The following is a 13,391-nucleotide window of genomic DNA, read 5'->3' as shown; positions in this document are numbered from 1 at the left end:
GTACTGTCAGCTCCTTAGTTAGAGATTTCCTCCTCATGACAGGAGCTGAAAAGGAAGAAGTGACCTACCTGGCTAGTGAGAGCTCCTACCTGAGTCTGACAGATTGAAGGCTCGAAACTTGATAAACATCTTAAACTCTGCAAATCCCACTTGTCTAAAATACAGGATTTCTTCCACCCCTTACTGTTTCCATCAGATCATTTTAGTTCACTTAAAAAAGGATTTAAAAAAAAAAAAAGTAACTGAGACCTCAGGATCTCAAGACCTTCCATTTCTGTGCTGAAACTGGCAGCTCTAGGTTCAGTCTGTGCTGAGGTGTTTGTAAAGTGAAGCCTATGACGTTTCAATAGCTCTGATTGAAAGTGCTCTGAAGAAAAACTAGTATTTTTTTTAAACGAAACTTTTATTCTACTCACAAATATTTCACTACTTGGATGCGGGTAGAAAGAAAGCTTTTTCTTTTGGGTAATTGCTGGTTTCACTTCACAGAAGTCTCAACCCAAACCAAGTGAAACTTCAAAGGTTATACACATCAGACATCATAACTGATGCTCAAGGTGAAATTGCCAGCTGTAATCTGGTAGCACAGCTATAGTTAACGAGCTGGTGTGTGACTGTGCAATAAGATAAAAGCTAAGCGATCATGTAAAACAAGGACAAAGTTCCACTGAAGAATTCTGGCAAAGTCAAAGCAGAGAGGGAAAAAGAACCTTAAGTGGTTTGCCATCTGTATGATCCCAAATGGAATTTCCTTGTAATACAGGGCTGCATTTTTATTATTTATTGCCTGTCAGGAGTAAGCAGCATTTTAAAAAAAAAAGTCCTTATCTCTTTGAATTAATTATGTGCATTAGACACTAGCAAGTTCAAATGCAAGCAAGAGCCCTTTTTTCTGTTGACTATTAAAGACTGAATTGGAGTCACATCTTCCTCAAGGGCCTCCATTTCCTGAACAATGCTAAAGGCTGAGAAAATGGAATGAGGTTTGGAGAAAGACACCACCAGTAGGATAAACAGACAGCTTGGGCAAATGCATAAGAGGGGCCTACAGGCAGCTTCTGGCCTAGATTATGAGGATGTGCTGATTCCTATGGCACCCCAGCTACAAATTAAATCTTCCCTTGCCTGGCACAACCCCTTGTGAAGGCAGCAGCATAAACACAGCTTGTACTCCTGAGGATGAAACCTCCTAGAGCGACAACTGCTTCCACTGGCACAGTTTGACCCCACTATGCTATCTGGGGTAACTTTAGTCCAATATTAATTGCACAGGTAGAAGCTGAGTTGAGTAAGGGATGGATAATTCAGTAGACTTTTTATTTTGTCCAGTGCTCAGCAGGTATGCCAGAAATGTGATTCTATATGATAAGTGGGATTTTCACTACCTATGGATATCTGTGAGCCAGAAGGGGAGAAACATTGCATCAGGGATTCTGATAACATCATGCTAACTTTGAATGAAATGACATAGCCTATGAGCATATCTTTACTGCAGAGTTAGCCCAGGCTCTCGCTCAAGTGTCATCTAACCCCCCTTCAGTACATACATAAAGCCTCCCACCTGAGTTAAGTGGTGCTTTCAACCCAGGCTAGCTGGCACAACTGAGGGTATGGGTTAGAGCATGGGTTCTGTTTTCATTTGGGCTCATAACCTTCCAACTTTGTAGTGAGGAGGCAGGCTAAGTCACATGACTGCTATTAGTCCTCTAATGCCTTCCCCCCACGTTCACAGAAGGGGAGACACGTTTTCCCACAATTTTCTCTCTCTTTGGTTGAATAAAACCCTGTAAGCCAGAAAACTTTTACAGAGTTAAATAATGCTGCTGAAAGTTAAAGTGACTAAGTCCAGAGGCCCCATGCTAGAGGCCTCAGGGCCCTGCCTCATCCCCCCGCCCCCAGAAAAGAATAGAGGAGAAGTATTCCAAGCAGCCTAGAGTGGCTGCAGGGGAGCAGCCAATCAGAGGCCAGAAGGGTCATATAAAAGGAAGCAGCAAAGGCAGAGCAGTTAGTTACTGCCTGGAACTCAAAGAGGCAGCACTGGGTACCTGACTGGCTAGAAGAGCAGCAGGACCGCAGACAGCTCACTGCATGCAGGACTGAGCCCAGGAAAGTCTGCCAAAATTGAGTGCCAGGCTGGAAGTGCGGCAGGACCATGGACAGCTCAGTGCAGGCAGGCTGAGCCCAAGGGATTGAGCCCAGAATCTAGCAGATTGGGCGACGGTCCCATGAGGGGCCCTGGTGGTCTGGTTGAAGACTGAGCCTAGCGAGGGCTGCTAAAAGGACGCCAACTGAGGGTACCAAAATAGGCCCCATTGGGCTGGTAAAGAAGACAGTATCTCCAGGAGGAAGCATTTGTGATACAGCCCCATACCAGGGCTGTGAACAAAAACTAGAGGTTGTGTACCCAAAAGGGGGGACAGTATGTGTGTGACTTGGCCAAAGGGCTGAGTCACTGAAGACTTGCTGAAAGAATCATCAGCCAGGGAGAGTGCCTGCGAAAGAAGGGAGCTACCCCATTCAGAACTGAAAGAAAAGGAGGCTCACACCTGACTAGAATGGGACGCTTGCGACAGGCGGGTGCCGCCCCATTCTGAAGTAGAGAGATTGCAGACATGTATTGGCCAGAGAGGGGTGCTTGTGAAAGGCAGGTCCTGACACCATTAGTGACCCAGAAATGGGAGAAACCACAGAAAGGGCCTTGAGTTCCTTTTTTGCTTCATTATTATTTTCTAATTATGTTATCGTAGGGTACCTAAAGATGTGTCCCCTTCTCTCCTCATTCTACAATTTTTATTTTTTATTTAATTTTATATTTCATATTAAAAATTCAGATTTGGCCTACCCAGAAATCTCTGTGGTGACCGGACAACTAGCGAGACAAACCCCACATGAAACAAGAGGGAGTGATTTTGAAAAAGGAAAAGCAAAACCAAAAAAGGCACAAACCTCATTAAAAACATTTTGTAGGCCACCTTAAAAAAAAAAAAAAAAAGGAAAGGGAAGTAGTATAGACAAGGGTGAAAATGTGAGTTTTAGTGATGATGGGCCTGAAATAAAATATCTAAATTTAAATGTCCATTAAGGAGAAGTGAGCAAATTTTGCAAATTGACTCAATCTTTACTTTTCAATTAAGATTTAAAAATATGTATTATGCCCAGTAATCAAATGTATAAATATGTGTACAGATTAAAATATTTTATATCTGTATAAAAATATGCATTACACATTTATAAACATCTATGTATTAATGCTACAGGGAGTGCTAACTCAATACTGAGTTACTTTCTTATATTTTCTTTGCAAAGCTTTTTCCTCTTTAAATGTTAAGGAAAATATTATGCTTGCTTAATACAATTTCTGTCCTTTGTAGTTCTTTAAAAACAACTTTTGAATAACTTTATTTGTTATACAATTAAAGGAAAATGTAAAGAATCTTTTCATTGCAGAATTTTTAAGATACTAAAAGCAAAAAGATACTAAAAATCCTATTCCTAAAAAGCCATTAACACGCGACAGAAGCAATAGGATAAAATATCAAAAGAGAACCCTTAGCTAGTCCAAGTAAACATTTGAAAGGCTCAGAGTTAATGTTTTGGTACATAAAGTAATGAGTTCAACAACTTAATTTACCATTAAAACAATTTTTTTTGAAGACCACTGAATAAGCACAGCATTAGCCAAAATAACCTGATGAAGAACGAAATGTACATTTAAATAAGCTTCCTTTCTGCCTAAATTATGTTAGTAAGATCACTTTGGCAACATATCTGAAAAAAATGTGTATTTTTTAGACTTTACTGTCAGTTTCACTGCAAGTAAACACGAAGACATACATAAAGAGCATAAGCCACTGATTTTCTTCTCAAAATCTCATATCCACATACCAGGAAAAATAATCTCATTTAGAAATATCCTTTAGGCTCAAAGTTTGCTCATGATACAATCCCTGTAAAACAATACAACAATCTACTGCAGCCAGCCTAGGGGATAGAGATAAGGAGACAAATACTAAATAGGAGATTTGAAAAATATGCACATTATCCTTATAATATAAAGTGAGGGTTCCAACTCAGAAAGGTAATTCAAGACAGAGGAATTATCTACAAAAGAGCTCTCCCAATTCTAGAGATCTTGGAATAACTAAAATCCTTACATTAAAAGATTTCAAAAAAGTTTCCATTACACCAATTTTTCAGAATTGTCTCCTGTATATTGGTGTAATCATGAGAAAGGGTGATACTCTGTCATGCTATAGCTATATTACTTAATGAAGTTTATTGAAGGTGTGTGTTTATTGTCCAGGCACAGCAATGACATTAATTTTAATAGATTAAACAGTGGTCAAATATTCAAGAGTTCTTAAGTGATTTAGTATCTAAGTCCCATTTTCAATACACAGAAAATTTGTAGGATTATCACTGGGAAGACCACTGAACCATATATTTAAATTAGAAACTGTGTTTATGTTCAGCTAGGGAAAATTAAATAGGTAATCTGGACTGTAAATGTTCAAAATGTCCCATTACAAGTTAATGTCATAGAAAAGTTATATGGCTTTCTAACATCACCTTCATCAACAGCTGTACAGACAGTTTAATAAATTCCTCAGACAAAATCCCACATAATAAGCTTTTTTAGTACAGCAGGCCCTGCAAAGTTGTATTTCAGTACAGCATTGTTTTTTAAAAACTCAGACTCAATCACAGCACAGCCCACGCACGAACACAAAAAGTGTGGACAGCCACTCATCCCATTGTATACCACATGAACTGCCTTCCCCACCTTTTTTTCTGTTCCCACTGCCTAATGTTCAATCGCAACTATAATAATCACTTACATCCAAAAGTAAGATTAGGATGGCACTTACTGAATTGCAGTCATAATTTAATGTGATATAGAAGCTGGAAGAAGAGCCAGCATAAGACCAGCCAACCTACCCAGGGCCAACCACTAAGTGATCTGTGCAGCACAGCAGTCCACAGTTTGACAAACTCTGATCTCTACTAATTACCATTTCACACTATTGTTCTTTTACATGTCTAGCACCTCCTCATCTTTGCCTCACATCCCAGTCCCCATCCAAGCCAGCTGCTGAGGGTTGTGACAAAGGTGTGTTGAGAAGGAGGATGATCTGCCAGACATTTAAAGAGGACAATACTGGGAAATGGTAATTGGCAGATAAATAAATTCCTACGTTTTCTTGCACTTAAAGTTACATTTCCTCGCTATTCACTGTAGTGAAATATAGCTTTGAAGACTCTGCCATACTGAGAACTAATTCATTTGAGGAATTTATTAAACATTCTGCACAGCTGTCTTTGAAGGTAATACCAGAAAGCCACAGAACTTTCTAAACTGCTCCAAAAGGCTTTTTCTATTAAAAAAGAAAAAAAGTTATGTTTTAAACCATACCAACAGAGCTACTGAAAACTGAGGCCTGAAGCACTATAAAATACATTGCTGCTTGAAAAAAACATTTGAATACTGTAGAACACCAAGTATTATTTTACAAAAGACCAGCACACAGTAGATCCATATGCTGTATACACCACATAATTATGCTACAAATCTAACATACTAGACTAGAAGCATCAAATATGGAGACGTCTCCCACTTATGCTAGAACTCACCTTCCTGTTACTACTAGTACTTTGTCCCTTAACTTACCTACAAGTCAACACCAAAAATCAGATTTTTCAGGCCAGAAGGAAACACTATAGTCATCTAACCTAACTTCCTCTGTAATACAGACCACAGAATTTCATCCAGGTGTACTTCCTTTGTGTGTGTAAGTAATAATATTAAGAAGTGTCTAGTCCAGGGGTGGCCAACTGTGGCTCCGGAGCCACATGCAGCTCTTCAGAAGTTAATTTGCAGCTCTTTGTATACACATCGACTCTGGGACTGGAGCTACAGGCACCAACTTTCCAATGTGCCAGGGAATGCTCACTGCTCAACCCCTGGCTCTGCCACAGGCCCTGCCCCTACTCCACCCCTTCCCGCCCCCTCCCCTGACCCTGCGTACCCTTGTTCCTCTCCCCTTACTCCCACTGAGCCTCCTGCACACTACGAAACAGCTGATCGGGAGATGCAGGGAGGGAGGGGGAGGCGCTGATCAGCAGAGCTGCCAGCGGGTGGGAGGCAATGTACATTGGTAAATTCTGGCTCCTTCTCAGGCTCAGGTTGGCCACCCAGGTCTAGTCATACACACCAAGCCAGTACAAGCAAGCATGTGTGCCTGGCATCATAATAGTTCCATACTCATACCAGTACTTCTTCAGGACTAAAAATTAAAGATTTACTGACTGGAAAGGAGGTCCCAGAACCTGCCTCTACCATTATGCAAAAATTGGAAACCCAAGCAGTTGTTTTACATCCTATCAAGCTCCAAAACCTCTATTATTTTCTGAATGTTGCTTCCACTCATAAAAGGTAAAAACTACCTTTACCTTAAGAATACGAGTTAGAAGAGGCACTAAGACAGTTTCAGAATTAGTTTAGGCTTTGAACTGTATTTCAGTGCAAAATGTGGAGGCCGAATACAACATGAAAACAAAATGCAACTATATTAATACATTACAATAAATTATACTAAGTTTTGAATTAAGTGAGATTTCATTTCCCCTCTCCCCCCAAAAATGCACCAATGTTGCACTAACTTTCCCTCAAACTCTCAAAAACAGCTAAACATTATCCCTTTCCATAATACAGGGTGATATTTCATACCACGAGCAATTCTGTACAGTGTTCCAAGAAAAATGATGAATCACAAAATATGTATATCCATATCTATAGCTGTCTATATACATAAATCAGTCTATAACCGGATTCATATTTCTTCCTAGCAGATGGCAACACACAGTGTTCTCAGGTCATTTTACAAAGGGCTGTAACAGAAAGGCAAATACAACATGAAGAAAACTCAATAATACAAATCAGTCATCTTGTACATGCTCCCAATAGATGGCAACAGAGTACCAGAAATACAATGAACCTAAGGCCTTGCTCAACTATTATTGAAACAAGAAGCCATCAAAATGGTTATCAGTGGGCCCAATCCAACAAATGCTTATGCCTAACTAACTTCACTCACATGAGTAGCCTCACTCAAGCCCATGGTACTATTCCCACAAGTAAAGCTACCCAAGGGCACAAGTGTTTATGCAGGATCAAAGCATCTATTAAGAAACTTGGCAGAGGGTTGGGGTTTTTTTTGTGTATAACAAGCTACCTGATTGACCATCTCAGAGGAAAGATCAAGACGTATATAGTTTACTAGCAGTGATATGAAGTAAATAAATGTTTGTGGCCTATTTAACAAGAGCTTCTAATAAGGAAAGTAAAAACTGATTTGTTAAAAAGCTTTTGTTGATGGCCATATCTTGATCTTTGCAACATAGTTTAGAGAAGGGAGAATTTTTCAACAAATAAGTATTTAGCCCCCAAATTCCCATTTTCCAGGCACTTTTCAGCTTACTTCAAACAGAATGATCAGCCATACATCATTTTGCTGCATGAAACTGGCTAGGAATTAGGCCAAAGTGATGTCTGAAAGTACAGTGATTGAGTTTAGAGACAACTGTAAGAATTCTTTAGAGACTTCGATTTTAGAAATATACATCTCAAAGTATCAATTTAAACTGAAAACTAGAAGTCCTGTTTTTATCATACAGTACTGAAGAGAGAATACACTTCGTCAATTGGCTGACACTCCCTGTATCCCCTCACTCTCTCATGTATACATGGAGCTCAAATTATTTTTGCAGAGTTGCTTCTCCGAGGAACTTTTAAATCTTGAGAAGTAGCCACAGAGAAAAGTTTTATTTTCAAATAAAATAACATATTAAAAGACACAGAAGGCAATCCTCTGGATTTTCAATGGAAAATTATTCTAAAAATAAAAGGGACAACCACATTCCCCCAGAGGAGAGGCTGAGATATTTTTGGTGCAGGCTGGTATGGAGAGGATTTTGTACCTCTAATGAGAATCCTAAATCCACCACGATTTTATAAAAATAAACATGGACAGTGCAGACTGGGCTTGCATGCTGAACAGGTGCTGTTGGGTGCCAAAATGCAGCAGCATTATATCAGCTATAAAATTCCTTACGGCCGGATTCTCTAGTCTAAAGCCACTTTGTGCTATGTAGCCCTAAATCTTCCAGATAGCCATGGGGAGAATTCCTCTTGCACAAGTGTTCTCTCTACCAGTGGCTAGATGGAAGAATGAGGCTCAGCTGTCTATTGGACCCAGCGCCCGTCCCCCCCGCCCCCCACCTCACATTGCATAAGACGAAGGAGGAGGATGTGTTGGAGTTGGTACAGGAATGGGGGTATGGCAGAGCAGAGCTTCACCCTGCCTGACCCTCCAATGATGCAAGTTAGAAGTGCTCCTATTCACCCCTAACTTGTGCTGGAGCTGGGCTGCCCTGAATAAGGGAGTTGCAGCCCCCCATGTCAGATGGAGTGGAGAATCAAAGCCTTACTCATTAAAATATACTGCATGTTCACAGACTTTGTATGGAGTATAAAACAGGTGGATAGAGCTACAGTATGTGTTTTCTATTTATACTACATGAAGGTATATGAACCAAAACTGAAAGAAAAAAAAAATATATATATATATATATATACCTGGTTTCCAAGCCAACTAAGTTAGGATCCAGAGCAACGGTCTCTGTTGTAATTTCCACCTTTCGTACACTGCCAAAGAAGTCTGTTATTAGAACATTCTGAGGATCTCTCTGAAAAAGATCAGTCCGGTGTCCAGGTGTAGAAACACACAAACTTCTAGGGCATACCTGAAACTGAACATAAAAAGGATAGTTATATTTTCCCTCTCACATTTATTCCCTCTTTAAATTAGTCTCTGTTGATGTCTGTCAGAATATTTCTGGGAAAGGAGAGACAACCGCTAAACAAAATCAGCATTGATTTTACTGGTATCAATAACACATGCAATGGTTTTCCACACTTAGAAAAGGCAATTTAACTAAAGAACTAAGAAGTGCTGCTTTGTCATGATTATGCATTTAGAAACCTCTTCCGCTCTTGATATGCATCTAACTCCCATTAACTCTAATGACAAATTAATATTAAAGAGGAGTTATAGGCAACTCTTCTGGGAGAAAACAAGCCGTTCATCAGAACAAGCTGTTTTTCAATGTACATGTGGCAACTTCTGAAAAATAAAACTAGGTGGGAATCCTACAGATTGATCAAAAGGAGGCAAGTGAGGCTAGATAAGTGCTCGCACAGCCTTGGAAAGCCTGCTCAGTAGCTAATTAAAAAGGTTGCAAAAATGAAACAAGAATTTGGATTCTTGACATAGGTCCAGAGGAGCCAAAATCCCAATACTTGTTTCCTTTCTACAGCCTGTAAATTAACTATGAATTAGAATCATCATATATTAAAAATAAATTAGACTTATTTTAAGTTAGTATAGATGTGTCTGCAGCTCACACAGTATATTATCCACAGATCAGTTCCATTGCTATGCTGAATTCCAAAATGCATCACTGACACTCCTGTAAAGGCACGGCCATCAAGGGAAGGAGGCAGTAACAAATTTATCCAGGTTTTCCTTAGATACCAAGAAATTCGATATAGCAAAAACTATATTGGCATCAGTGGGGACAAACTCAACTTAGTATTTCAAGTGGCTGTAAAAGTTTATTAAATAAGTAATACAACAAGACATATGGTTCTAGCAACCTCTGAAAGCAGGGGCACAAAAGGAGATGATAGCATCATTGCTTATGCATCATTGCTGTCCATCCTCTTCTCCCCCCAACCTTTCCATTTCTGTAATTCTGTAAACACAGCTTTTCAGATCTGGACATGTACCTTCTTTCCAAAACCATAACAAACTCTCCTAAACCCATGGTTTAACCAGGTGTGTATTCCCATTCAAAGTATTGCACTAGGGTAATTTCACTTAGGTATGTGACATAAGTCTTCTATACTGTTGCTATGCCATCAAGCCACTGAACTGGCTAGAAATGTTATAAAACATTGAGTAACCGTAACAATTTTATATTTCTATAATGTCAACACCACCACGAATGGAGGTGTATAAATGATTCAACAAACTACCAATGACTTTTCAAAGCACATCATCCATAACTTTTATTTATCAGTTACCAACAGAATTTCAAACCTAGCACCAAAGGTTTTTGATTGAAGTTGACTCTGTTGCAAATAGCTTCAAAGACCTCAGAGCAAAAGCTGCTTACTAATTCTTCTTTATGTTACCTACTGAAGGCATCCGATGACAACAGTTCTTTTATCTGGAAGCCCATTAATCTGCTCTCTTATTGGTGAAACAGTCGTGACAAATTCTTCCATTTTATTCCTATAAAACTGCCAATTTGAAAAATCCTCCCTCTCTTTCAATGGGTACTTCTAAGAGTGAATGAAATCTGTGATAAACTGTATATAACTGAAAGGGATTTAAAAACACATCTTTAAAAACCCAAGACCGTCCTCCTTTAGGGTCAATTGTGTTTTTATCACAAGCCCAGAGGAAAGGGTGCTGGGGCAGCTGCACTGCCCCAGGAATTTCTCAAGAAGCAGTCTGCAACTCTGAGTGCATCCCTTCTCTACCTAGCTCAGTGTACCTTCTCCATCATGCCAATGTACCTGTAGGCACCAATAAAAATAAAATCATAAGTAGTATACATTGTCTAACAGAAAATAACCAGTTTGCCCCGGAAAGGGTTAAAGTTAAGGTAACTGCAGAGGATAAGTAATTACCAATTCAATTATTTCATTGATCTGCTCACTTGAAGAGCATATTTTGCTTCCAGAACTACAAGTTTTATTTCCATCCATTGTACCTACATTCATTTCTATCTGCTACAATAAAATTCAGTTTTGAATCAGTGAGAAGAGTTTTGCTCTGCTAAGCATAGATAGCAAAACCATTCTCTGCCTTTTTAGGCTTGAAATCAGTCAAATATCAAGTTGGAAGTGTCAGGAGTGCTAAAAGAAATAATCTGGTTGCAAAATACAAATAAATAATAAACTAATAATAATGTTAGGTGTATGGATAGCTCACAGTGCCATAATCATTAGATGCCAGGCAAAAGCTCATACATGTAAATAACTATTAAAAATGAATGTTGGGAGAATTCAGAAAGTCAGAATTCTGAAGTATTTCACTTCAGCCTAATCTTATTATACTTCATCATGCTAAAAACCATGCCATCAACTTTAAATTAAGTTTCAAAGTGATCTTATTAATTAGTTCAGCTAACCAGGGGTGGGAGTGGCAAAAGGGACTTGTATGATTTTTGGATGTACAAAGAAGGCGTGGCAAGTAGAAGTAAGGAGATGATTTTACCACTGTACATAGTATAAGTGAGACCAACACTGTAATACTGTATACAGCTCCAGGGTCCACATTTTAAATAGGATGTTGAAAAACTGGACATGTTGCAAATAAGAGGCACAAAAAAGATTAGAGGGCTAGAAAAAAAATGTGTTACAGTGAGAGACTTCAGGAGCTCAATCTGTTTGTTTATCAAACATTAGACTGAGAGATGAAATGATTGCAGCATACAAGTACATTCATGTGAAGAAAATATCAGGCACTACAGAGCTCATTAATCTACAGAAGAAAGGCAAAAGACAAGCCAGATGCCAAAAAAATTCAAGTGCTCCCAATTCCGTACTCTGTATTTTGCAGCAACCCCTAGTGGAGGCAGCTAGACTGACTCTTGCTCAATTTCAGTCCCAGGTTCTTCCTGTCCAATGGTTCAACTCACCCTGCAGCATTCCCTGATGTAACAATGTGGCAATGCAGAAGGTCTTCAGCAGAGCACCCTCTGTTGACCGCTTCTTTGGACATGTGATGGCTTGTTTCAGTCTATACCTTCTATGACCTAGCCCTCCGCCCGGTCGCCTTTCAGTTCAGTCAGGATAACGAAAGTCCAACTGAAACATCCAGACAAATGAGTCTTCCGCCCCTTTTGGACTTTTCTCTTCATCCCTACTCTCGACTCCTGAGGAGTTTTATGCTCCTTAAACTGAGCACTGCCTTCCCAGGGCTTTCCCTGGATGCACTTCTACACAGCAGATTTTCTTTTGGATGAGAAGGTATAGAAATAGACGCAGATTTTTCCTCTAACCTAGAGAATATGAGTTTAAATTTATAAAATTTACTCAAATAGGTCAGAGATTAAGGTTTTAAAGTAAAATCAGAATAATGGCCCACTCCCTTCTGTGGGTAAACAATGGTCTTAATCTTCACCCGCAGTAAATGCTGTCTATTGCAGCTCTAGGCTGTATGGATCGAACATTACCTGGGAGATGCTCCTCAGTCATCTGGTACCTTGTGATATGTCAGTCATTCTATAAAGTGCTCTTGCTGTAGGCACTTAAAGAGACAACACAGCCAAATGCAGCCCAGAATTAGTTTATATTCATAAGTCTTTACGTTCTCCAAGACTGCAAAAAGCCACTTCTGCACAAAATAAAGTCACTCTATAGGCAAATATGTGCTTCTTGGCTAAGAAAAATAATTAAGACTAGATACTAAGTATTTAAGGATTTAAAACAGAGTATGCCAATAACAATTACTTAGTTAAAAAAAAAATCTCTCTAGAGAGTACAATTGTTTTTACAGTATCTATTACTACATGAACTTTACTAAACACTAAAAAAAAAGAGGGTCGGGAAGAATAAATTATTTACCAGTTTAATATAGAGTATGAATGGCAATAAGGGCAAACTTCTCCTAATCAAAAAATTATTTGAAATTGACAGGGGATAGCACTAGGGAGATAAATAAGCAAAGTAACAGAAGATAAAATTACTTTTAAAAATTTGCAAGAGAAAAATGTGGTAACATTTGATAGACATGTATAAGCTGAGATTTCACTCAATTTATAAATTTCATAGATACTAAGGTCAGAAGGGGCCATTCTGATCATCTAGTCTGACCTCCTGCACAGTGCAGGCCACAGAATCTCACCCACCCACTCCTATGAAAAACCTCACCTATGTCTGAGCTATTGAAGTCCTTAAATCATGATTTAAAGACTTCAAGGAGCAAAGAAGCCTCCCTCAAGTCAACCATGCCCCATGCTACAGAGGAAGGCGAAAAACCTCCAGAGCCTCTCCAATCTGCCCTGGAGGAAAATTCCTTCCCGACCCCAAATATGGCGATCAGCTAAACCCTGAGCATATGGGCAAGATTCACTAGCCAGATACTACAGAAAATTCTTTCCTGGGTAACTCAGATCCCATCCATCTAATATCCCATCTCAGGGGATTAGTCCTATTTACCCTGAATATTTAAAGATCAATTACTTACCAAAATCCCATTATCCCATCATACCATCTCCTCCATAAACTTATCAAGTAGAATCTTAAAACCAGATAGATC

General features: G+C 39.2%; 1 protein-coding gene across 5 annotated transcripts in view; it reads right to left on the bottom strand.

The window, feature by feature from the left end:
• PIGK (phosphatidylinositol glycan anchor biosynthesis class K) overlaps positions 1 to 13,391 on the bottom strand; it is a 132,453-nt gene that overhangs the window by 93,956 nt on the left and 25,106 nt on the right. For all 5 annotated transcript variants that reach the window (XR_006273652.1, XM_038414421.2, XM_043490483.1 and 2 more), the window contains exon 9: positions 8,636 to 8,808. Coding sequence is in view for 4 of the 5 variants with exons in the window: in XM_038414421.2 (XP_038270349.1) it covers positions 8,636 to 8,808 (173 nt within the window). In the remaining variant the exon portion in view is untranslated. The remainder of the gene's footprint in view (positions 1 to 8,635; positions 8,809 to 13,391) is intronic.

The sequence above is a fragment of the Dermochelys coriacea genome, chromosome 8, assembly GCF_009764565.3.
Source record: "Dermochelys coriacea isolate rDerCor1 chromosome 8, rDerCor1.pri.v4, whole genome shotgun sequence".
In the NCBI taxonomy this organism is placed as follows: Eukaryota; Metazoa; Chordata; order Testudines; family Dermochelyidae; genus Dermochelys; species Dermochelys coriacea.
The sequence above is the reverse complement of the archived record's forward strand: the minus strand, read 5'-3'. Positions and strand labels throughout refer to the sequence as shown.